The 23,871-nt window shown below is 49.5% G+C and overlaps 4 protein-coding genes across 4 annotated transcripts in view; 1 reads left to right on the forward strand and 3 right to left on the reverse strand.

The window, feature by feature from the left end:
- Positions 1 to 15: 15 nt before the first annotated feature.
- Pmar_PMAR007873 (hypothetical protein) lies at positions 16 to 8,224 on the forward strand (the record flags this gene model as incomplete). The annotated part of the gene is made up of 33 exons (XM_002787135.1): positions 16 to 150; positions 202 to 352; positions 395 to 505; positions 548 to 743; positions 785 to 973; positions 1,015 to 1,179; positions 1,233 to 1,370; positions 1,411 to 1,552; positions 1,605 to 1,685; positions 1,737 to 1,862; positions 1,908 to 1,999; positions 2,051 to 2,239; positions 2,292 to 2,461; positions 2,902 to 2,990; positions 3,153 to 3,361; positions 3,403 to 3,428; positions 3,470 to 3,674; positions 3,747 to 3,880; positions 5,019 to 5,110; positions 5,195 to 5,269; positions 5,619 to 5,722; positions 5,769 to 5,825; positions 5,857 to 6,060; positions 6,734 to 6,811; positions 6,864 to 6,962; positions 7,016 to 7,073; positions 7,130 to 7,249; positions 7,308 to 7,424; positions 7,525 to 7,646; positions 7,693 to 7,753; positions 7,811 to 7,864; positions 7,916 to 8,065; positions 8,198 to 8,224. The coding sequence occupies 33 exons, from the start codon at positions 16 to 18 to the stop codon at positions 8,222 to 8,224; spliced, it is 3,966 nt and encodes a 1,321-aa protein (XP_002787181.1).
- A 1,054-nt stretch (positions 8,225 to 9,278) lies between these two features.
- Pmar_PMAR007875 (50s ribosomal protein l2, putative) lies at positions 9,279 to 19,817 on the reverse strand (the record flags this gene model as incomplete). The annotated part of the gene is made up of 29 exons (XM_002787136.1): positions 9,279 to 9,345; positions 9,389 to 9,506; positions 9,557 to 9,629; positions 9,676 to 9,812; positions 9,855 to 9,954; positions 9,996 to 10,080; positions 10,122 to 10,257; positions 10,305 to 10,360; positions 10,409 to 10,497; positions 13,863 to 14,021; positions 14,245 to 14,361; positions 14,407 to 14,469; positions 14,513 to 14,584; positions 14,633 to 14,734; positions 14,777 to 14,854; positions 14,903 to 15,029; positions 16,082 to 16,178; positions 16,379 to 16,570; positions 16,825 to 16,881; positions 16,925 to 17,036; positions 17,088 to 17,256; positions 17,309 to 17,392; positions 17,432 to 17,527; positions 18,285 to 18,406; positions 18,457 to 18,534; positions 18,585 to 18,727; positions 19,310 to 19,387; positions 19,556 to 19,672; positions 19,721 to 19,817. 29 exons carry the CDS (start codon positions 19,815 to 19,817, stop codon positions 9,279 to 9,281), a joined length of 3,021 nt encoding a protein of 1,006 aa, XP_002787182.1.
- Positions 19,818 to 20,127: 310 nt separating this feature from the next.
- On the reverse strand, positions 20,128 to 22,468 carry Pmar_PMAR007876 (pyridoxine biosynthesis protein 2, putative). The gene is made up of 8 exons (XM_002787137.1): positions 22,350 to 22,468; positions 22,202 to 22,300; positions 22,039 to 22,154; positions 21,582 to 21,704; positions 21,067 to 21,163; positions 20,935 to 21,013; positions 20,583 to 20,686; positions 20,128 to 20,276 (listed from the first exon to the last, which is right to left on the reverse strand). The coding sequence occupies exons 1-8, from the start codon at positions 22,434 to 22,436 to the stop codon at positions 20,217 to 20,219; spliced, it is 765 nt and encodes a 254-aa protein (XP_002787183.1). The 5' UTR covers positions 22,437 to 22,468; the 3' UTR covers positions 20,128 to 20,216.
- A 518-nt stretch (positions 22,469 to 22,986) lies between these two features.
- The window catches only part of Pmar_PMAR007877 (hypothetical protein), a gene marked incomplete at both ends in the record, with an annotated part of 1,357 nt that continues 472 nt past the window's right edge, over positions 22,987 to 23,871 (reverse strand). The window contains 6 exons of the mRNA XM_002787138.1: positions 22,987 to 23,073; positions 23,146 to 23,223; positions 23,278 to 23,337; positions 23,437 to 23,541; positions 23,589 to 23,678; positions 23,815 to 23,848. Coding sequence (XP_002787184.1) covers positions 22,987 to 23,073; positions 23,146 to 23,223; positions 23,278 to 23,337; positions 23,437 to 23,541; positions 23,589 to 23,678; positions 23,815 to 23,848 — 454 coding nt within the window. The remainder of the gene's footprint in view (positions 23,074 to 23,145; positions 23,224 to 23,277; positions 23,338 to 23,436; positions 23,542 to 23,588; positions 23,679 to 23,814; positions 23,849 to 23,871) is intronic.

Below are 23,871 nucleotides of genomic sequence, written 5' to 3' on the forward strand. Positions count from 1 at the left end.
GGGGGTGGAGAACTCATGATGGGTTCTGCTGCTGCGGTGGCTGTTTTGTGCGGTACTCAAGAGGATAGGGACTACATCGTCCAAGAGCTCAACTCAGCTGAGAGAGGGCTCAAGGCTTGGGCTAAGGTGCCAAGCAAAAGCAGTGACAAGGTATGAGCTGCCAGGTGAGGTTTTGTGTTGATCAGCGGTCCGTATCTGTAGGGCGGTAAACCAGTAGTGTACGTATCTGCGGAATCTGAAACGGCCTTACTGCGGTTGGCTGATGATGCTCATATCCTGTCGATGATTTCTAGTAAAGAACTCCCGTCCATATCTAGTGGGAAGGAAATGTGGCCACTGCCCAAGGCACAAGGTAAGCTCTCAGACTTGGAATTTCTATCAGTGGTTTGGCCAGGTGCGTTGGTGCCGGTCCGTGATGCTCCTCGTCCTGTTCATCTGTCCTGGCTAGAGACCACCACTGCTGTCACCAATGCGATCTATTCGATATGCGGCTTCGACTTGGATGGTATGTCATCATGATATGGAGGTGGCCTCAGTGTCTTGCCAGATGCTGTAGAGGTGCAGAGCCTACCAGAGCCCTTCACTGAGCATGAAGTGCGGACTGCCCTCTTGCCAGTGCGGGACTATTTCAACTTTATCAGCATCATCATATACTGGCTGGCCCCACCGAGCCTCTTCGCAGTCGTCCTCTGGGCTGTCGGGGAGACTGGATCTAGTGTCGTGGACTCACCCTACGTGCCTTGGTAAGGCGCTTGCTCGCCTTCTTCAGCTAGTGCAGTATCAGGTATGCCTTCTTCCTCCTGGTCTGGAGTGTGGCCCTGCCGTCTTGGCTTGAATATGGTGGATGGACTACTCGAGCCACCGATACTATTGACAGCTGCTTCAACAAGGGTCAGCGCGAGGCCCAGAGAGCGAACCCTCATTATCAGGCCTACTCCCACAGGCGGTCTCCCGTCACTGGTGCCACTGAGAAGTAGGAGTCATTAATGTCAATGACCGCAGTCATTTTTTCAGGTATTGTCCTGTTTGGCGTAGAGCCCTTGGTTTCGCCGTTTCCGCCTTAGTCACTGCCTTCATGGTCCTCTGTGCCTTCTGTGTTGGTATGTGTTCTCTCAATCTTCAAGGCTACATCCACGGACCTAACTCGACTCTTGCTGAAGGTCTCGAGTCTCATTTTGTGTGCGCTGGCCGTCTCCGCAGTTTACCATACAATCGTTTGTCATCTCTTTCAGTTCACCGTTTTACATACCGCAACTAGCCCACTTCGCTGAGCCTGGTCACATCTTTGACCCGAATTCCGACAGCGTGATTCCGTGGAGCATGCTGCCGGTCCTCAGTCACACGATAGTTATTCAGTTCATGAATCTAACGTGAGTCGTGGCTACCCTCAAGAGCGTACCGTCCATGCAGATATCGCGACATTGCGGCTTGGTTGACCAAGCTCGAGAACTGGCCACTGATGGTCCAGTACCAGAAGTCCTTAGTTTTCAAGCGCTTTCTTTTTGAGGCTCTTGATTGTTATTCAGTCCTCTTCTATGTCGGCTTGTACGAGGTGAGTAGCTGCCGGATATGGTCCTGGAAAATCCAGTCTGTGATGTCTTCAGTTGGATATCATGAAATTGCGCGGCGAACTGGTCTCCCTGTATTATGTTGATACATTCAGAAGATTTGCGATAGAAACTCTGGTAGGATGGTGGGAGCTCTGCACTTACTGGGCTGACTCTTGGTCCTGGTAGATACCATTTATTCACTTATACCGCACCTTCGGCAGCGCTAAGGTGCCTCCAGCCACTAGCGCCGATGAGCAGCTCCATCGTGCTGAGGAGTTGGACGAGCATGAGGTCTTTGACGACTACCTAGAGGTGGGCTCGTTGATAGCAGTGGGGAGATACTCTCATGCCCTTCAGGTCGTCATCACGTTCGGCTACGTCACCGTATTCGGGGCCACATCGATGCCTCTGTGTTCCCTGGTCAGCCTTATCGCTATGGTCATCGAGAGGTAGCCACCTTTAGCGCCACTGCCTGTGTTGAGTGACAACTGTACGTTCAGATATTCGGACGAGTTGAAACTCGGCTTGACTCGTCACTGTGGGCCTATGTATAGACCCTCCCATCCCTTGGACCCGAGCCTGAACAGATTATGGTGCCAAATTGTGGAATTCATGTGCTGGGCAGCAGTGTTCACGAATTGCATCTTGTTTGGTTTTGCCAGTGATCAGATGCCCGAGGTGTTTCCACAGTAGGGCAAGTGGCGTTGTTCTGTGAGTTCGATCTCACTGTTGTTCGTTCAGGTTCTTCCGAGGGGACACCGTCCTGGCCGGGTACGGTCGGTTCGTCGTTGCTTCGGTGTTCGGTGTGGAGCATTTGATATTGGCAGTACAGTTGGTGTTGGTGTCCACCTTACCGAAGATGCCCAGTTGGGTAAAACACGACCTCGAGAGGGAAGATCTCCGTTCTAAGGGTATGCTGCCAGAACAGAGACATGCTCCCAATGGTGATGGTGACACTTATCGAACTGACTGATGACTCACGATCAGCGATGATTGAAACCTCTATCCAACAAGTTTCTGAGCTCATAATGTTTGAGAAGATTGTGTTCAGTCCGTCATAGGGGAAGTATCTGCCTCCATAAAACCTGTTGTCGGAATAGAGCCACACCTAATGAGCTTTGGTTGCCTCTGAAGAAGACAGCAGTAAAATATCGTGGAGTTCTTATATACCATCTATCATGTCTTTCCTCGAAGGTTCAAGTTCAGTGACACGTTTTAATAAAGGGAATTGTTGTGGTATTGGTGGTGGCTCTGTATGCAAGCATGGTTGTTGCGTAGAGCCTCTCATACAAGGAATTGGACCGCAGTTATCGTACGTCACTTAGTGCGTCGAGTTTGGCGGCCTTATTAGAGCTGTTCTGGAGGCAGCAATTCGATGCCACCAGGCACCGCCACAATGGAGTGAAACTCATCCTTGGAAGTCGCGTTATGGGGCAGACGGTGAGGTCGCGTGATTTCGCGACGTTTCCATGGTTGTTCATCCCTCTTGAATGGTTGCCCTTGATCACTTGTTCGGGATTGGCAGTCCAGGGTACCATCCCCATGTGATCGGTGCGTAGCCTTGATGCTCTGCTGAGGTCAGGAGGATATGTATGCTCTCAGGAACGGCGTTCCCAGGTCACTCGGAACACACCGCTCCGTTGCAAGACCAAGATCACGCTCTTGACCATGACGTGGACCCTGGGGATTCAGGTCGCCACAGTGTACCGATCTCGCATCTCAAAGCCTAAATTTCAGGAGCTTCCCAGACAGGCGAAGCGGTGCACAGTCGTCCACTCCTACAGGAAGGAGGAGCCGACAACGGTGGTGAAGTAGATAGTCATCCACATGGTGAGGGAGACGGTGAACATAGAATCGACACAGGGGAACACAAGCCTGGTGAGGCTTCGCTGCATGAGTGTTGTGCAACGCTGTCGCAGTTGACGGTGTGGGCGCGAAGGCTCATGACCATAAGCATGATAACGAGGATGATGATGGAGACTACGATGACGGGGACTATGATGACTACGACGATGATGGTCCTGACTATGACGATATGGACCACATGCTCAGCCCAGCTGCTGTGCAGCAGAGCTCGTTCGCCATTGATTCAGGAAGCACAGACTCAATCGGCAAGGCAGGACGGTAAGCGCTGGCTACTCTGAAAGCAGCGAACTGATGAGCTTCTCGACTGAGTGCTAAAGGTATCCATCTCAGGATGTGCGCTACGGGCGACCTTGGGCACACCTTGATGGAAGGCTTGGTAGCATTCGGCGTGGGTATCGGGGTCTTTGCTACTGCATGCGGAGGGATTGCCCTTTACATCAAGTCTAAGGTGGAGGAGGAACAACGTACGTGCTTATGGAATCGAATTGTGTTTGAGAGAAGCATGCCAGCGAGATTTCGTTTAATCAAAGTGCTGATGTAGATAGGCAATTCTTGGCAAGTTCAGGCCGGGCCATGGCTCGTATGAGCGCAGTCTACGATGGGCAACGAGGCGATGATAAGATAACAGATGATCCAGAGAACCTCCCATAATGTGCCTTGCCGGTCCTGGGCATGCTTGGAGGCACTCGGTGTTATCATGCTTATCCATACTCAGCTGGGGTTTGAGTTCTCAATATGATCAGGAATATCCACTTGTCATGCTCATACCAGATCGTCATTGCGATAACTTCCGGCTCGAATAGTACAACAACACGAGAGGGTTCACAGCATCCTGAACACGAAGCCTTCGCCGCACTCAATGCCGAGACAACTTTAGATTGAAAATCTATGTCATTTTCGGTTGTTCTGATGGACCACATTATGAGGAAGTTAAAAAGTAATCCCTTTCGTGCTTTAGAGTTCCGCTCAGGCTAAGTGAGGCGTCCACCGCCTAGTACATATTACTCAGAAGGTGTATAGTTATCAGAGGTATGTGACACGGTATTACAATCCTTGTAATACCGTAATTCTTTGTATTACAGTTTTTATTGCTGTCTTGCAATTCAAGACGGGTATTACTAGTATCCGTCAAGACGGATCAGCGACTCTCACATTTCGAACGATCGGGTTACGAGGACAAAGAGCTGGCAGATTCGATGATTATTTGGAGTTCCAGGTTTGTAGAGTGTGTCGTCAGCATGATACAACAGTTCCAAGTAGTTCTCGAGGTTTTTGAAACTTCCTTTACTACCAACAGGAACTATCGACTGTACCTCACCTTCGTCAACTCCTGGCCGTTGATCGTAGTGGCAATGAGCTTCTCTCTACCTGAGTACCAAGACCCTGCTTTGGGAGATCAAGTCGACCTGAGACTTCGCATAGTGTTGCTGATGGCCTTGTCCACAACCCTATCGAAAAGGTCCATTGTTCTTCCCATTCCCTGTCGTCTCATCTCAGAGGCCTCCTCATCACCTTTAGCAACCTCAGCTTCTCAAGCCTTCCGTTTCGCCACTCTATTCGAGATCGGGATCTTCCCTGTCGGCCTGATTGCGTTGTTTTCAGTGTATGAGGTAACCTTATACTGTCCCTATGGATTCTCCTCCACGTGGCGCCGAGAAACGGAAGACCATACCGAGGTTCATTACACCCATCACGTACGTCCCAGATTTTCTCAACGAGCACTTAACCTCTGAGGTGACTCGGTACCTTCGAAACTCAGTCACGATCAACTCAATCAGAGCGCGCGAGTCCAACCAGATGGGCATGAGCCCCAGGAAAGCAAGAACCAAGCTAAAAGACGGAGGTCGCTGCGAGTGATACGTGCATTGTCCGAGCATCCTAGAATACATGACTTCATCACAGGAATACGTGTACCGGACCGATGGGACGGTGATAGATTTTGATCGAAGCAACGAGTCACCGTCATGCATCCGCGCCTCCAACGGTTGGCCTGACCAAGTCATCGATTCAATTCAGTGACTATGTCGTCACAGGCGGGTACTCTTCGAAGCAGGAGAGTAAGAATACCCGCGGGATAACTAGCGAGCGTTACCAAAACAATGGGAGGCTCAGCCACGATCCAACTGACGGCGACAGCGAGTCGGGAGGACCCGTTGTAGCCGACGATCAAGCCAGGAGTTCTTTCCTGATGACTCTGAATAGGCTGGAGAGCTCATGACTGACTACATCGACAAGCTGTATCATAAGAACTGGCTCCTTGCATGGTTGCTCGAGCTCATCCATCTGGATAATCTAGTTCGGCGAGTGTGGGTATCCGTGTCACAGACTTCCGTGAACTAGCCAGTTTTATAGATACATTGATAGGGCTATTAAAAGCGGAACAAGCTATAAGCATCCTTACTTCCCACGGTGGGGCCCATTCGTAGCATCTTTTTCTCAGCACGAATAATTTTTTCAACACACTTCGTGAGGGAGCAGGCACTACGGTTATGCCAAGGTTGTCCATAGTTGCGTCCTATAGCAGGCTCAAGCTCTACGTAGATAGCCCATCACACGAACGGCTCATGGGCTTTATAACCATCATTCACTGCGTATTCCTGGGGATGCAGTTCAGTGCGCAAACGACCGACCACAGTGACGGCCTGTAAGTCTTTCCCCGTGAATACCCATGGATCCCTGTCCGGTTGATCTATACGACTATTCGAACTAGTGATGGTAGCTGATGACGTCGTGCTCTATAGGCTTTGACCCGGCGTGATTTGTTTATCAGTCGCGCATGCGAGTGTTGTGGCAATTGGGAAGGTACACGACGCTCGAGCAGTTCTTCGTTACATTCTTTACATTCGATATCTCACTAAGATTGCTGTGTAGGTGGGCCGGAGTTATGCTACCCACAAATATCCTCCGGTCCAGGTTACGGACGTCTCTATCTCCTGTACAGTATATGGTACATGGCAGAGGCTATTCTGGTATGGGCTCATCTTAAGCCGCCTGCAGCAATAGTAGCTGCCAGAACAGATACTCCTATACTGTATTGCTGCATGGTCGAGCAGCTCGAACTCGAACACTCACGACACTTTCCGTGTTATGCAGTCGCTACGTGAGTGGTAGTCACCTGTATTATGCGCCAGCACCAGTAGGTTTAATGAGACTAATTCGGGTCATCAGAGCTGTCCGAGTCGTTCCATTCTTCCACGTCGTGTGGAACATGGTCAGAGGCTTGGCCTCATCAGCCAGAACGCTATTATGGACGTAAGCAGCGCGTTGTATCGACCTGAGCGGCTGCGTGGAGGTCTCGAGGAACACCACCGTGGTAGATACATTCTGATAGCGTCGATACTGTTCATATTCTCCATCTTCGCTGTGGAGATCATCGGCCGTATGGAAGTGTTTAAGTAGGAATCACCAATTCTGCTTTAATCTTGTTCCTTTCACTGCATAGTTCAGCGGCGACGTGATGGTGCAAGACCACTTCGGGAGCGTCTCTCGTGCCATGCTCACCTTATTCCAAGTCATGACCCTCGACTCCTGGGCAGCAATAGCAAGGTCAGTGATGTCAGACCATAAATCTTCTCCGGAGGTGGTGTTTCGTTTGTCAGACCGATGCAGGCCAAGGCGCCCATAACTGTGACTGTTTTCTTCGTGGCTGTCATATTGGTAACGATGACACGATGATCGCCTCTAAGGAGCTATGGCATTGTGTGTCTACTCAGTGTGTGGTGATGGTTTTGATGAACCTGATAACCGCTGTGATTGTCGAAAACGCTTTCTCTATCGCAAAAGCTGATGCTGAGGAGCAAGCTAAGATACGTGAGCGGGAGAAGCAGAACGATGTAGGGCTATGCGTAGATTATTCGGGTCTTGTTTCCTGAGACTCCAGTGCTGCCTCAGATGAACAGCCTCGCTCAGTTGTTCAATGACTTAGACGCTGACGGCAGTGGAGAGCTCTCATTCGATGAGTTCCAAGAGGCAGTACTGTACAACACGACTGTCCAGAACAAGCTTAAAGTACCCTCGGCATGTGCAACATGGATACGGCCATTGTGCCAGACACCCATGCAAAACAACACACACGATGCTCTTTATCGCCTAGTAATGACGATGGCAGGTCCTGGACCTCGAGCCGAGTGAAATGGAGGAGCTGTGGACGATCCTCGATGTCAGTGGTGATGGAAGCCTCTCTGTCGAGGAATTTTCCAATGGCCTCAGACGTGTGAAATCAGCTATACAGTAGGATCTTACTGTCACATTAGGCCGTTTCAGCTGTGCTTCCTAGGAGCAAAGACCTCATGGAGAACGTCAAACGAGTTTCGGTTTTGATGAAGAAAATCAAAACTGTATCCATACGGGGAAAGCAAGCAGGCATACATCTCGTTGCTGACTGCTTCCTGTAGGCACGTGGCAAACTGGGCCTTGTTCAGACCAAAATAGCAGACCTGGGGAAGCGTGTGAGCTGAAACCTTCCTCAGGGTCACGGTTCGCCCCAGTGTGTTGCCAAGGTGTCGGGTACCCACGCAGTAGTCGGTAGAGTGATCAACAAGGTCAACCGCTGCACTGAGACTATCGAGGCTTGCCCACGGTGGAACGAGCTGCTCCCCTTGAGGGTCAAGCGCTCCTCAGAGGAGAGTGCCGAAGATGATGAAAGCTCTGTGAGAATCAGTTTTTAATGTGGAATTCAATTCGCAGCAACTGCACTCCATCAGTTATCTGTTGTGGCATGAATCAATCGTGCACCGGTGCCTATTGACTCCAGCGGATCGATTCGTATTACCCTTTTTCAGATTCCGGATGCCGGCACTCAAGACTAATGAGATAGATGCGTTAACGCCACTGTTCGGCAACAGTTCAGCCTCGTGACAAATTTCATATTTCATTAGTTTTGTGCCCCCTTCATAGCTGAGTGTTGCGCGCGGATGAAATATTTCGACATGGCGACAACGATTATATTTATACCGTGTCTCGATGAGCCGTTAGTCGCATTCATATTGTATTAGCTTCTCGCTGAACGGAGTTGTACTCATCCTGCTACTTAGTCACAAATGTTCAACTGTTTATTTGCGAAAATTTCATGTGATCCGGTCCGTCACTAATAACGCAAATGAGTTGACCGAACAGAGAAACAGAACATGAATGGTGACTAATTGGCACCGCCTCGCAAACAGTATATCTTCATTGGGGAGAGACCTTGAGAGGAAAAGCCTTCACCATTTTTTGATGAGGGAATAATGCAATTCTCATATTGCATATCACGGCAGGGTAGGGCCAACTGGCTAGCACTGCTTAGGAAAGGCAAATGCTGTTGAGAGGACTAAACATACTAAAACGACTCGAGGCGGGCTCCCTTTCTCCATCCTAGAGGCTAAGACGTCCCTGCAACGCTGGAGATATGCTATATGTTCTTCGTACTGAGTAAGAAACCTGAATTTTTTTATGGCGATATTGTAGTCGCCAAAAATTGGTAGACATCGGTGGATTCAGACCACACCGTTTGGTATTCGCTTATTATGATCTCGAGGAACTTCAGAGAGCCCATCGCGCCTTTTGGTGACAATCCTTCGGAGCCTTGGAGAACCTAGGGAGCCGACGCTGGCCGACTCGAACGCACCAAGAGTTTCTCACTCCACATATCTGGATATGCGCTCACAGCTCCAGACTCAGAAAGACGAGCCGCTACCTTACAGGCTGTTGAACTCGTGTCCTGACCTCCCTCGAGTTGTATGGCGCTTGCCCGAGCGGTACACGTATGAGTGGAAGGAGAATCGATGAGTATATTTAAACTACAGCATCCAATGAAAACCGCTAAGCCAACCAAAGATGTCTACTATACAGAAACACCACATGCAATAGCCCACTGAGGGAAGATCACACTCCCCGAGTGGTGGCACCAGAAGGAGGAGAGATGACGTTCGTCCTCGGCTTGTGACGCGACCTGTACGTAGTGCGAAAATCTATGCCGAGAGCAACGTGCCCACCTCGTTTTTTGAAGGACCAGGCCGCCCCAGGGGGACACAGGGTTTCGCTTGGGCCCCTTGTGAGAGGTGCCACCACCATGGGGATGCTCCACAGGGTTTTTAGCAACACCATGGACGGCTGAAGGACAATACGAGTCTCAGGACAAGCTCACTGTTCCGCAGTATCACAAGGTCTCCATCCAAGCCACCGCTTCACTCGACAGTGGCCTTTAGCGCGCGCCCAGAAATTCGCGTTGCCAACCTATTCGGCACAACTCAACCATAAGATGGAAAGGCATGTCGTTTACTTGTCCGACCACCGCCCAACAGTCCAGAGGGAACCTCTTAATCTCAGTGGAGTTAAGCTTAATCGTAGCCCACTGGGAATCCTTCGACATGATAGCCGCAAAGCAACCAGCAGACCTATTGATCTGTCCGCCCGCACCTGGCCTGTCATCATCATGAGAATGTCCAAGCTGATTCTCACCTGGCCGGGGTTCCAGGTTGTGAATGATGGTACCAGCGGGTATGTTCCTCAGTGGCAGACTATTCCCCGGAGTGATCGGCGCTTTCTCGCTGGCCACGACCTGATCTCAGCTCAGGCACGGGACTTCTAAGCCTGCCTCACTCGGTCTCCCGGGCGCAGTGTCTCCGGTGCTACTATATACGAGAGAACTCCATCAGTGTACTGTATCAAAGCTAAGAATGAGGTCCTGAGCGGAGCGATGCACGAGAAGATTACAAGACAGTTCACCGTCCCGGGCAGTATTCAATTCGCAAGACGGTGGCGTAGATATCCTTCCGGCCGCGCTTGTAGTCGATAAGACGGAGTCGTTGACGATGGCCTCCTCCTCGATGGAAGACGCCGATTTGGCCCGTCATGAGCCGACCTAAATCATAGCCTAAAATGCGCCAGGCCTGAATAGCAGCTCCCAACCTCCTCCTCGAAATCGGAAGGTACTCAGTTGTGGAATAACACGACCACGAAAAAGCCTAAAACAGATCCTGTCGGCATCAAAGTGCGATAATTCGATTGCCCACCTCAATGGTGCTGTCTCGTTCACCAGCTTGAGGATCTTCCGTTGTTTCTCCTGTGTGAACGGCGTGACCACCGACGGCTGGGACATGTTCTGTCGGAAGCATCGATGAGCACAGTGCAGTTGAAAGGCTTCATCTACCGCTTTTGGCGCGCCCGTCTCAAAGTTGATAAACGGTATTCGATTCCTCTTAATCAGCGGTGAGTACCTGTTACCACCAACAGTCGTAATGATACACTATAGACGTCTTACTGGTGTCCCTGTCGAAGCTGTTGTAGTGAGAAGAAGAGGAGACGGCGGTCGATCGATGGCGATAGCGTTCGGATAGCCGGGCGGAATATCAACCGAGACATCATCGATCAGACGATACCATAACAAACTGAGCACCATCTCAGGAAGCAAGCCCCAGAGTACCCAGCCAGCCGCACATCCTAGGGCTTGCACATATTGGTGATTTCTGATACAGTGTCGGATGGTATAGATCAGAAAACTTTGGAATTGTGGTGATACGGACATCTTATCTCCCCCAGATGCACAAGTGAGAGATCAAGTATCATGGCGAACATGACGGGTGAGGTCGACAGTTTGTTGACACACTGATCCCTTATGGATGGAAGCGTCATCCCTTTATTTCACAGAGTCTGTTTCGTGGACCATCTCGAGAGTTCGAAGTCTTAACCCTCGAGGGCCAGGCGGCAAGTACATCTTGTGATGCAGCAGTGATGATGATGTCAATTCACCTTCGATTCCTGTGTGAATGCCGATACCTGGCAGACACCCATATTAACATTTACCTCTCATAAGAGGCCTCATCAGCCTGGCGGCAGTATAAGAACTATGTTCAGGTAGTGACGAGGGAACAGGAGGGCGTACAATAGCACACTGAGATGACAGGATCGTCACCACTCCATAGCAGCTATATTCACTTCCTCGTTCTTTTCCCTCCTTGCCACTGATCAACGACACAAGCAACATCCACGAGGTCGGGATCCCGACCTCATGGTAACCCGATAGTAAAGATAGTAACTCGAATCTGGACGAGTCCCTTCAGCCGATCGCCGTTCCTTTGGAGAACCACCTTCCCATTCAGCGCCATTTCCAATGGTGATCATACAGGCACTGCTACCCATGCTGCTGTGGGAGCTGATGATACCACTCCATCACCAGTTTTCGACTCATGACGACTCATTACAGAAGGGACCAAGTTGGATCCCTCTCGCCTGGCAGTTTTCACAGAGTTACTTTTAAGGCCTCCCTCGAGCGTACTCCCAGGGCAAAACAGAGCGCTCGACAGCAACAACAACTACTACTACTACTACTGGTGAAGTGATGGCATACGTTATAGCTCCCAAAATTTCAGCGAATTATCGAAAACCGAACCTCCGCCCCAGAGACCAATGACAATGATCGTTCCCCACCACGGTCCAAGGGCTGTATAGACCTCCAGTTCCCCCACATTACCAACGCACACAACGTGAAACAAGGCCAGATGCTTGAAACATCACATCAGGTCAATCATCCGCCGCCACAACTGGCGTGCTCAATTTTTTCCTCTTCCCTGCGCTGTTCCTCTCCCTATACTGCGCCATCCTCGTCTCATAGTCTCCCCATTGGCTCCTCAGCATCACCATATGTTCATCCAGCTTCTGGCGGTTGCTCTTGGTCGACACCATACCTGTCCACTTCGATATCAACACAGAGTGATGGGCCTAGAGCCCACCTAATCCCGTCGTGATGAAAAAGCCTATGAGGAAGATCGCACTGACGCCAATGAGAACATGACCTTCATACGCTCGCTTTCGTATTCTCTCTCTCCACTTGCCCTTATCGAATGTGAACACTAAGCAAGTATCACACTGAGTCATCGAAATATGCCGAGATGAAGAGCGCTATGATTGCTCTCGGCGAAACCCCTCCGACGCCGAACGGCCTGGAACGGCGTCCCATACTACTTCTCCCAAAGAAGCCCAGACTTCGCAGCGTAGGCGTTTCTACTTCCCTATAGAAAGCGTAAGACTTGTCCTTTAAATGGTCTGTGTGGTGCGCTGCATAGACCTTGTGCTCGGAGAAATTCTTCCGCACAGAACTCATTATGATAACAAAAAGCTCAACGTCGTCGTTCGGCCACCCTTCCACGATTTCCTCGGTCTCCCACTGCCTCGGTGAGTAAATCACAAGGACCCTCTGTGGCACTACAGGAGATAGTTCTCTGATATTCAAATGCGATGAACTATAATCCTATAGAAGTACAACAACAATTCAAAAGGACAAAATAGTCAAGCAGTCGAGCTCTGCACTTCCAAACTGATACACGCGAGTTCAATTCCGGCGCTCGGCACTACATACACACCGTGTTGCGCTGGGAAATTGAATACTCTTCTGATAACCTGTTTCCTCCCGTTGGCACCGGTCCGAATGGGATACACCCTAAGGCCTCCAGCTCGACAACACAAGGCTATTATCAGTTCGTTACGGTGGACTCTCAAATTCGATGATGTATGAAATATACAAACTGTGAGTTACCACAACATTATCGGTTTACGCTCAGGCAGACGCCCTACGATCGACCCGAAAGAGACTAAGAGTATAACTCTCGAATGCGCGGATCAACTACAAACAGCACGCCCGCTGAGTTTCCTCCACCAAGGCGGCGAAACTAGTCCTTGAAAAACTCCGGTAGGCCCATAAACATACTCGGAATGCCTGTGGAATGTCACTCTATTCCCACACTATTAGATCTGCGGGCCCACATATCAAGATGATCGCGTGCTTGCAAGGACATGGTAACAGAGTAAGTTGTCACACAACTAGCCTGTGGAAGTAGACAAGCTTACGAGTTCAGCTCGCCATAGGTGAACCCAACAAGATCTTCCATGGACTTCTATATGACTTTCCATTAACAAACTGATAGTTATCGATGCCATGCCGTATGGTATGAGAGCAACCCCGCCACTATCCTGCCTAATCCCATCAACCCACTACTAGGCAACTCTTCACCGTACAAGCCCCTCAACGCAAACCTTCCTCATGAACAACAACAACCCTTCTCAAGCATGTCGTAACGCAATCACCACCTATAGCGTATATCCTCTCAGCCGCTACTCCCCGCTCTCTGAAAGCACCGCACTCGGAAGGATTCCCCTACATTCAGCAGTACCTCCCCCGTGGGCGTTATATGAGAACCACCTCTATGGTGTCTGTCAATACTGCTAGTCGTACCACCCAGCAAGGGAGGGCCCTCATCGTCCGACTCCACCGCCACCTACAAGCACAGCACCTTTGGACTAGGGACACCCCAAGACCATCTACAGTGGACAAACTCGGCAGATCTTCCTGGTGCTTGCTCCCTCGAAGAGGCCTACCAGGACGCTCCCGATAGTTGCCGCCTTTATTGCCATCGTTCTTCCCCGTTGACCGAGATGGAGGCGCAAATTTCGAAGAGTAAGAATACAGTTTACCTGCACATTGCCAACCTCACAGACCACTGTAATATAAGAGCCCTCCTCACTCTTGCTAGGTGACCAAGGCAGGCCCTCTCCCTCCAGCAGGGTCGCTGCCCCTCGTGAGCCCATCATCGTACGCAACGAGCTGCTCTGACCCTGTGGACCCTCCAAGCCCTGAAAACACTCATCCACCTCGCTGAAGCATGCAGCCACTACCAGTATAGGAAAATATGCACATGTGTGCAACAGTAGAAAAATTTGGGGAATTTCGGAAAATTCTACTTGGTTTCTGTACACTTCCACGCTAATTCGTATATTAGTGAGAAAATAACTGAGCTCAGTTGAGGAGAGCAAACATATATTCCTCCAACGCTGACCAGTGGTCAGTGACCACTACCTGTAGCGAGGCTTGCGATAGCATCCTAGAGTGCTGAAGTCGCTGCAAACACCGCATCTCCTCCTCCTCCAAGGCAGCCAGCTCAGCCTTATCAGCTTGAGCCCGAGCCAGGACAGCCTACACCGACCAAATGAACCATCTCAAGGACACCTCCAACACTACGGCTCGTTTCCGCTGAGCTTCCTCTCGCACCATCCGCTGTTTTTTCTCTTTCTCCGCTTTCGCCTGACCGCAAGGCTCTTCCCAGCCGACCCCGTCCAGTGCCCACCTGCAACTTAGCCTCAAGCGACGCTCGGTGGATCGCCACAGCTCTCTCAGACTTGGCAGCTACTTCCCTAGCCTGAAGGGTCCACGACCGTCCCTCTCCCTCCGCCTAATATAGTCCTACCTGCTCCATGTGCTTCATTCGTATGATTTCCGCCCTCTCCTTCCTAGCCTCCCGTGTGGCCTCCCTCTTAGCCGCCAAGGTGCATGCCTTGTTCTTGAGATGCTGCTAGACCCATCAGGCCTACCTCTCCTATATCGAATCTACCTGCTCTTTGATGGTATCTAGGCTCGTCTTGATCTCAAGAGCCCGCCTAGAGTTCTCTGCCTCTCGCCGCTTCCGCACCTATAGCGTTGACAGTCCGGCCGCCAACTCCTCCTCCGACTAACACACCCGTTCAAGCTGGATGAGGCTTTGCTTTTTCTGCTCAGCCAACTCGCGGCCTTCCTCGAGCTTCTTGGCTTTCCGTCTGACCTCGTCCAAGTTCCGCCATATTTTACTCTCCTCCCTCTTGAAATACCTACCATTCTCACTCGAACGCATCACGAAATGTAATCAATTCGCCCATCCTAACTGTTACTAAAAATGCATCCTAGACTACCTAAAACCCCCACGGGACACTCTATTGCTAGTCCCAGCGCACTAATTCAAGCAGAACCTATCCACGTTGCAATGGGTCTCAAACTACTACCCAAATCCTTTATAAAAAAGCCCCATGGTGTCCCTATTAAAACCCCCGCCACCCAGAACTACGCTATCCGAGCCTTCACGGCTTGCTTCTCAGCCGCTATGCTTCGTTGAAGTCTACAGGAGTCCGATAGACTCAGCTGCTGATCCATGAACTCTCAGAAACAACACTACACACGTCTGACACGATAGTCTATACACAACGTTCATCACCCTCACCCAGGGTCGACACGACCGACCCCCCCTTCAACACCAGCCTGGGCGCGCGCTACTTACATCAATATGCATGAAAATTGCACGAACAACAATTGCTCATATAATATGATCGTCTACCGTCCTGTTCCTCCTCAGAGAGAAGTCGTAGCAGACTTCGCACTCAACAAGTGCCAAAGTGACGAAAGCCGTAAAGCTTGTTATGAAGACCGAGCTACGTTCGTATGCAAACTCGATGAGCGGAGCGAAGTGATTTTCTTTCCATGAAATGGAACAGTTCGGAGAACTGCTGTGTCCGCGGATTAGAACTTCACCGACACAAATAAGGACATTAATTCGGTGCTCGGGTTTCCATCATTACGCCGTAAAAAGCTGCATATCAAGAATCGCACTCGCAGCCTCCCTCACCACTCGACAATTTTCTATGAACTTGAGAAAAGATTATGAAAAAATAACGGCACGGGTGTTGCCGTAGATCAGGCAAGCCCAAGCAATAGGATGAATTATACATCATACTGAATGATAGGTTCATATCAAAGCTAATGAAATCGTCTCCATAGGTTAGTCTTCCCGACGGACTGCCAGAAATGCGAGCCTGCCTCGTTCGAATGCTTCGGGGTGTATCTGAGCGGGAGGGAACAATGGCCTGAATGGTCACTCACTGAGGCCCACAGTGTTCCATCTTTCTCAGATTTTCTGATTCGTGCAGTCAACTTGCTGATCTTGTGCCGCCCCTCGCGAGTCTTCTCAGCCCTCATAATAACCACACCTGAGCAGTGTAGGAAAATATGCGCATGTCCAACTACATATGTTGATGACAATACAATATGGAAAGACTCGGGAAATTTTGGGAAATTCTTGTTGGTTTCTATGATTTGTGAGGAAACTCCTGCGCTCAGCTGAGAAAATCAAACATATATTCCTCTACGCTCGCACAACACTGAGTAACAGCGATATACCCTAGCCCACCTGGTGATGAGATTAAATCGCATGTTTTCTTAAGGTTACGAACTCGCGGTATTCCTTCCGCGATCTTCATGAAACGCTCCTCGTCGTGGAATGGTGCGGCTTGGTTCAGCGGCGAAAGGGCTCGACCAAAGCGGCAGAATTGTGAACGCTGTGTTATACTGTACAAGTAGCGGACAGATATCATTGAAGGACCTGAACCATATCTCTCTGAACGCATAAGGAAAGGCCTGTACCCTCTTCCGAACATTGCAGGAATAACGCTGTGACGTTGTAGTCAGACTCTGGAAGATAGACCCGGGTAGCCTCTATGAATTCAACTGGTTTTATTAATGAGAACAGCAGCCAATACAACTGGTCGAAGGGCTCCTGCTCAGGGACGACTCGTCGGAGAAGGTCTGAAGACAATACCAGTAGCAGGACTTGAAACTCTCAAGACTCCAACTCACCTCCGCGAACTTCCCCAGCGATTCGGGCATTCACTTCGATCAGGCACACGTCTTCGCCTACCACAACAATCCCAACATACCAACAATTGAATGCCCCTACCGCGTAGCATGAGCTCTGTATGAGCGGCACCGTTACGGACACCCGTAGCATCTAACACCTGGAAGACGTAGTTCAGTACTTGGCGCGGACACTCCGACCACGATACTGATTCCTACAGTAACCCTAGGGTGAGTTCGTATCACAGGTGAGTTCACACGCTAACCTGTATGTCATAGAGGCACTCAGTTGAGCCAGGTTTCGCTTTGGGCGTGCCACGCCAGATGTCAGAGACCAGGTGATGACCATCTGTCGAGACTGTGTTGACAATGAACTCGTAACAAGATCGACAACTTCTCCCGGCGGCCTCAGCAACACCCGAGGACGATGAATCCCTGCCATAGGGAACGATGGAGACCCGAACGATTAAGGGCAGATCGTGCATACAGATCGTCACAGTTATCGCCAGGTTTAGCCCTCTTCCTCCTCAGACTACTTCGCATAGGTTCTTCCTCCAAAGCTCCTAGATACCTGCGCGATTGATTTCCCAAAGTCAGATGAGGCACTTACTCCTGGACGACCATTTTCTCGTTGGTCAGCCTCTCGGCATTCACTCGATACATATTATCATCAAATGCGTCCCGAACTTCCTCCTCTGCGACGCACCTATCCAGCACAGCAACGCTCCTCCACAGCCAGCCTTGTGAGGCCCTACACACTAACGCCGTCGCAGCCCCCACTGTTCGCTGGCTTCACGACCAGCGGAGCTTCTTTTGTCGGCCGCCTCCACTCGAGGGCATGTGCAGCCGATGTGAAACACCGACTTTCGCAATGGCGAAGGCCCTTTGCGGCTAAGCACTTCTGCATGAGGGCCTTATCAGTCTGAAGACAACCCAACTTCTCATTGGTTCAATACTCAGTGTTGGGACCCGATGTTCAGTAGTTAGAGGGTTGTTGCCGCAATATGGTAGTCCTAAAGCCGCACAAATACGGTCTGCGAACGGCACGAATGCGTCCAACATTGGAACTACTCCGAGGATCTCTGCTGTCTGTGACCTACGAAGATGCGTCTCTCGGGAACACGACCATGGCGCCGCACCAGCACTTGGAGTGGTTACAGTCATTCACAAGCAACTAGTATATAGTTGTCTACTGCCTCTAGCCAGTGTTGAGATATATGACCCTTCTTCTCAGCTTGGAAACTTCCTCACTAATTATAGAAGTTTGTATTCGAATCCGGGTAGAAGTGCTCAGAAACCAACAAGAAATATTCAAATTTCTTTGAAATTTTCATCTAGTCACCGACACATGTAGTTGACCATGTGCATATTCTCCTACACTGTTACCCCTACCACAGGGAAATATATCGATCAATCACAAGGCATGAGCAACTCAGATGTGTTTCCCACAAATGATTTCTCACCGTGTTATTAGGTCCTTTTCAAGAGAGTCTAATACTCCACTATAATCGACTACACCGTTTGCCGAGACCTGATTGCTGGGCACCGCATAGGTCCTACCGGGCGGCCCCCCATCGACTCGTCCCTGATGCACGCATGCACAAGATGCTGCCACGACCGAGGGTGTAATCTCACCTGAGGGCTTGTCACGACTCTGGCGTTTCTATAGATATCATGTGGCGAGACCCAGACTTCTTGCACATCGGGGAAATGCTGGTCAGAAGAAGCTCATCAGGCACTGAGCGAAGGTGGTGCCTCCTTACATTTTGTAGATGCTTCTTTATCATAGTCCTCTTCCCCAAAGATCCACCAATGAGTATGATCTCTTTCTTCTTTTTCTGGCCAGCTATACCCTCCTCACTAACGCTTATAGGAGATGATAAAGTAGAAGAGGACAGGGCGGTGGCTGCCGAGGACGGAGATATCGTATCGCTACTGCTACTGCTGCTGCTGGTAGCCTCAATCACAGGCCCGGTGAACGCTGCTGCAGCTGCTTGAGGGCTGCTTATGAATGACCGCATATTCACGGCTAAATCGCTGTGCATATCACTGTGAGTGATGCCTATAGTAATATTGAAGCAATGAATGATATTAAATTCCATACCACGACATTATTTTTATATTCTAATATTCTCCTCGGGGCAGCCTTACCCCGACTCAAGCGTTATATTTCACATGAGTCACAACAGGATGATGAATGTGTTCACACAAAACTCCACGAGAAGAACTGCTTCAGCCGAACGAACAAGTATTCACTATAGTAAACCTCTCCCATGACAATGTGGCACGCAAGAGATCATATCAGGTCATTAGAAATTATCAAGTTAATGGTCTTCACAAAAATGATGCACAAATGTGTCAACCTAGACAAAGTGTGACAATGGCAATAGCGACTGTATATATCATCATCAGGGGACTCCAACGAACCCGTCCAGTAGAAGAGATACGTCCTGTTGCTCCTCCATAGGCGGTACTCGGCTGCTCTCACCGTATCGGCGGAGGTAACCCTGATGCTGCAGAATGTCCGGCATAGGCCCATGAATCTCGAACTGTATAGTCCACTTCGCTGAAGAGAGAGAGCATCCGATCGGTCCTATCTTACTCACACATTTCACGACTTGATAATTATATAGCAGTTATAGAAACAAAGAGAAAACGAAAACAATAAAAAAATGCATGGCGGTTAAACGAACGGTATTTCACTAGTGGTATAGCAACAATAGATTGAGCCCACCTAAAAAGAGCGCTGCTATTATGATGGCCGATATGAGTAACGTCTTCTTCGCCGCCGCACTCGATATCCGCTGCATTTCCCTGGCTTGCGCATCGGGGTCTGGCACTACTCGATGACCTAAACCGAAGTGACACATCAGAGAGTAAAAAGTGACAGCGCTACTACCACCATCGGGGTCATGACCAGCTAAGAGAGGCTCATTTTGAGTGCCGGCGGTCATAGCAGCATGCCGTGCCGCCAGCATGAACGATAAAGCAGCCATGGGAACGTTTGGTGAGAGGAACCCTCACTCTACCGTAGTGATGACAAACAATAAATTTCCTACGATGAAGATGACCAACGGAGTTACGAGAAAGGCCTCAAACGTGTTCAGTGGTGGCACCGAGGAGCCTGCATATCGAGTGCGAACTCCATCAGTTAATCTCAGCGAAATTCATTTACCAGCGTCGGCATATATATTCGTGGAGATTTTCCACTGGGGTTCACTGAACGAATCAGGCGCTATGCTTCAGCCGGGCATATCCCACCACTCCGCCGTTCCGACCTCCACTACAACACAACCAGAATCGGCAGTATATGAGAGTAACCTAGTGTCACACAGCAATCGAGAGACGGTCTTCGGCAACCGAAAAGCTGAGACAGAGCCTAAGAATTACCGCGTCTATTGCTGGTTTCTCATAACGTAAGGTACGATGAATTCTCGCAGGAAGTATGAGTGTACCTGAGCAAACTCCTATAATACCGTGAAACGCCCAGTGACAGACAGGGCGGCCATGTTAATCTCACAGCAGTGAAATTCCTCAATTGTCCCCTCATAGTATCGCTGAAGCTGAGCGGCGCATTCTGGAATTTCCCCAGTGTTGGAGGAATACATGTTCGCTCTCCTCAGCTGAGCTGAGCTCAGGAGTTTATATACGTATTAAAGTAGACGTGTTGAGAAACCAATGAGAATTTCCCGAAATTTTCATATTGCCACCGATACATCTAGTTGACCATGTGCATATCAAATTGCTTGTCGACATCTTACAGTATGATCATCAGTGAGCTCAGGATGGAAGCATGTCACCAGAATGTTATCCTCCTTAGCTGCGCATATCATAGGACCCTCGAATGACGGATGATGAATAGTGCCTACAATGCGAGCAGCAGATACTCAAATGGTCCGGAAATGTTCAAGGCAGCAGGTCTACGATGCCTCAACCTCCTATGAAACGTCGTACTCATTCCAAGTATTACTAGTACTTCATTTAAATGCAATACCACTGTAAGGAAGGTGTTGTTGTGACGATTTCTGTCCCGTATAGGATTGTCACGTATGTTACCGGTTAATATTCAATCCAATGCGCAAACAACACTCGTAAATTCCACCCCTACACTACCTAATACAGTCACTTTCTCAGAGTCCACATCGAGGATTGCCGGTGCTCGGATGAAAACAGCGGGAACATCAGCAAACACCTGTACAGGGTAGAAGCGTCAACTAATAACAGAGATCAACAACAACCACTCACGCAGCCCTGATCAATGGTCGCCTCGAAAGAATTCAACTGACGGCCGAAGTAGTTGCGGGACACTTTGATGTCCATAACGCCGATGGGGTTACCGTACCTGAGCAGCAAACTCTGATCTCACTCAATACCACACCTCGCGCTCATCCTTGCCCTTAATGCAGTAGTTATAACTAAGGCTTTCCCAAGAGAGAGAATTCATAGACGCGGATTCAATTCCCCATCACCACGACGAACAGAATCCCTCGTGATTTCGATGCACTTCGGGTCAATAAGGCATCCACAGCTCCCTTCTAAACGCGAGTGACCGAGATAGGAAGCAGAGTGGGAACTATGCACATGCTCAACCACATGTGCCAATGGCAATATGAAAACTTTGAGAGAATTTCTGGGAATTTCTAATTGGTTTCTAAACACTTCTACCCCAATTCGTATATATAAACTCCTATAATCAGTTCGAGAAACTGCCGAACTCCGAGGCTGAGCCGACCGAACATGGATTCCAACACATATCTCACTTGCATTCAGTGTGCTCCACTATTGTACCAGAGGCATTCCTACTACTCTGGCACACAGTCTTAGCTAGGAGGATGGTACCAGCGCAGGTACCCCAGACGGGACGCCCAGAAAGGGCAAAGTGCCTAAGGGGAATACATGATGATGCAAACCACACAATGAGTATCAACCATACGAAGAACGTATACTGCACTACAGATGAATAGCATACCCTAATATTGTGGAAACTGGCAGCAACACCCAATTGAATAGCAAACTTGACATAGCTCCCTACAGTCCCCATAGTGCTCGTAGAAGGAAAGTAATACATACTCTTTACACATATCAAAGAGCCGTTGAATATTCACTATACGGTAAATCGCTTGAGCAGCCTTGATAGAACGTCGCATCCCAAAAACGAGAGTTACTAATATACCACAGAGCATTGAAAAAAAACCATCTGCCGAGATTTTCTAGTACCTCAATCCCTCAATGATATCATCTTCTCCACCGTCAGAAATTATTTTCATAGCTGTAGACTCGCCACCGGGTATGATGATACCATCACAGGCATTCAACTCGGCAACAGTACGAACCTGAGCCGACAGATTTACCGCGCGCCATGAAATTGACTATAGAGTACCTCGCATGGGGTGATGGTTACTCCTTTGATATCGAGCTTACTCAGCACAATACAATGCTCTGAGAATGCCCCCTGTAGAGCGAGAACACCAACACGAACCTACTCCCGAAAATCATCCCAACCATCGAGGAATATCCCCTCCTACTACCTGAACCCTATCAGCACTTCCCTTCGTTGCCGCCCTCGGTACAGGAACAAGATTCGAAGGGCACACGTTAGAGGCAGCACGTGACATGAATACGAACGGGATGATCAAAAGAAAACAACAACTGTGAAGGAGTTCGCGTATCATAGTGCCACTGAAAATCACGCAAGTGGGTATTCCTCCCACATCGCCGAATGCTCGAATGAACACTCGAAACCACTATACCAGGAATAACTCTTCTAGGCCCCCGAACTGAGTTCCCTATTCGTACTAACACAGAGTGCATCCTACTAGCGATCCTCCTCGTGTTGCTATCATGGTCCCTCTCCGAGATCACACAATATGCATCACTTCCTGGATCAGGACGAACATCTGAAATTCCTTTCCCACCCAAGATGACCATTTCAACCCGAGTGAATAAACCTGCTCCCACTCCTACTACTAATCATGAATCCCATCCCCAGATGAGTCGACACTCCCTCACCCTAGCCATCGGAGGCATTCCGCTGCCCCTATGCAGTGCCCTTGATACCGAGTAAGTGTAGCCAAGCTACCATAAGGAAGAACTGACACCCCCGTTTCCCATGTAGAAAAAAACGTCCACCCACACACAACAGTATTTTAACTAGGGAAATATCGTTCAAACAGTAGAGGAGGCGTTCTCTTGAGCAGTCGGCTTAGCACCATCTAGTACCTCACTCAGAGCTTCCACCAGGTTCACCGGCACCTGACCATGTACGCCTATTCGTGATTCCTCCTGTTTTCTTGACGTGAATAAACTCTTGAATTCGAATACTACCTCAGCCTTCCTCTGCGGATCACTATCAATGACTTGTCGCAGCCTCCTAAGGTCCGCTTCCATCGCCATCGTAGCACACTGCGTGAGAACACCACCATCTACTACCACTCACAGTAAGAGTACTACTCCCACCTCCGTTTCGAAGTTGTTCGTCTCAAACTCCACCTCCTCCCTATGCAACGAGCGTAAGACCTGACGAACATCCACTGTATTACACATAACCTCACATCTCGAAAATCATCACGAACGTCGCGCCCCCCCAACCGAATATTCAAATACCATCTCGATTACATTGCCGTGGCTCATCTGGTCAAGTTTGCGTCGTTTCTGAATATCCTCCACTTCCTTCGCCAGAGCTTTCCTCTTCTTAACTAGCGATTGCTCAAACGCCGACACCTACACCGTTCGGACCGCTGAACCTTACACTCTATATTAACCCCTACCTGTAGCTTTCCATGAATCCACTGAGGCACGGAGTACTTCGTCGCGACATCCAAATACTCATTGTTCTCTGCCGTGTCAACTATGCTCACCTACGAGTGCACTATTCTACTCAACGACTAAGAGCGTATTTTTTTCTTAGGCAAATTCAAAAAATCTGTGTTTCTCATTAACGAATAAGAGTTTGAGCTGAAACTTTACAGATATACTTATATCATCATACATCACATGTTGAGTCGAAACGGTCATGTTCGGACGGTTACTGATATATCATGGCGAGCGAAA

This window comes from Perkinsus marinus, assembly GCF_000006405.1.
Source record: "Perkinsus marinus ATCC 50983 genomic scaffold scf_1104296930258, whole genome shotgun sequence".
In the NCBI taxonomy this organism is placed as follows: Eukaryota; Perkinsozoa; order Perkinsida; family Perkinsidae; genus Perkinsus; species Perkinsus marinus.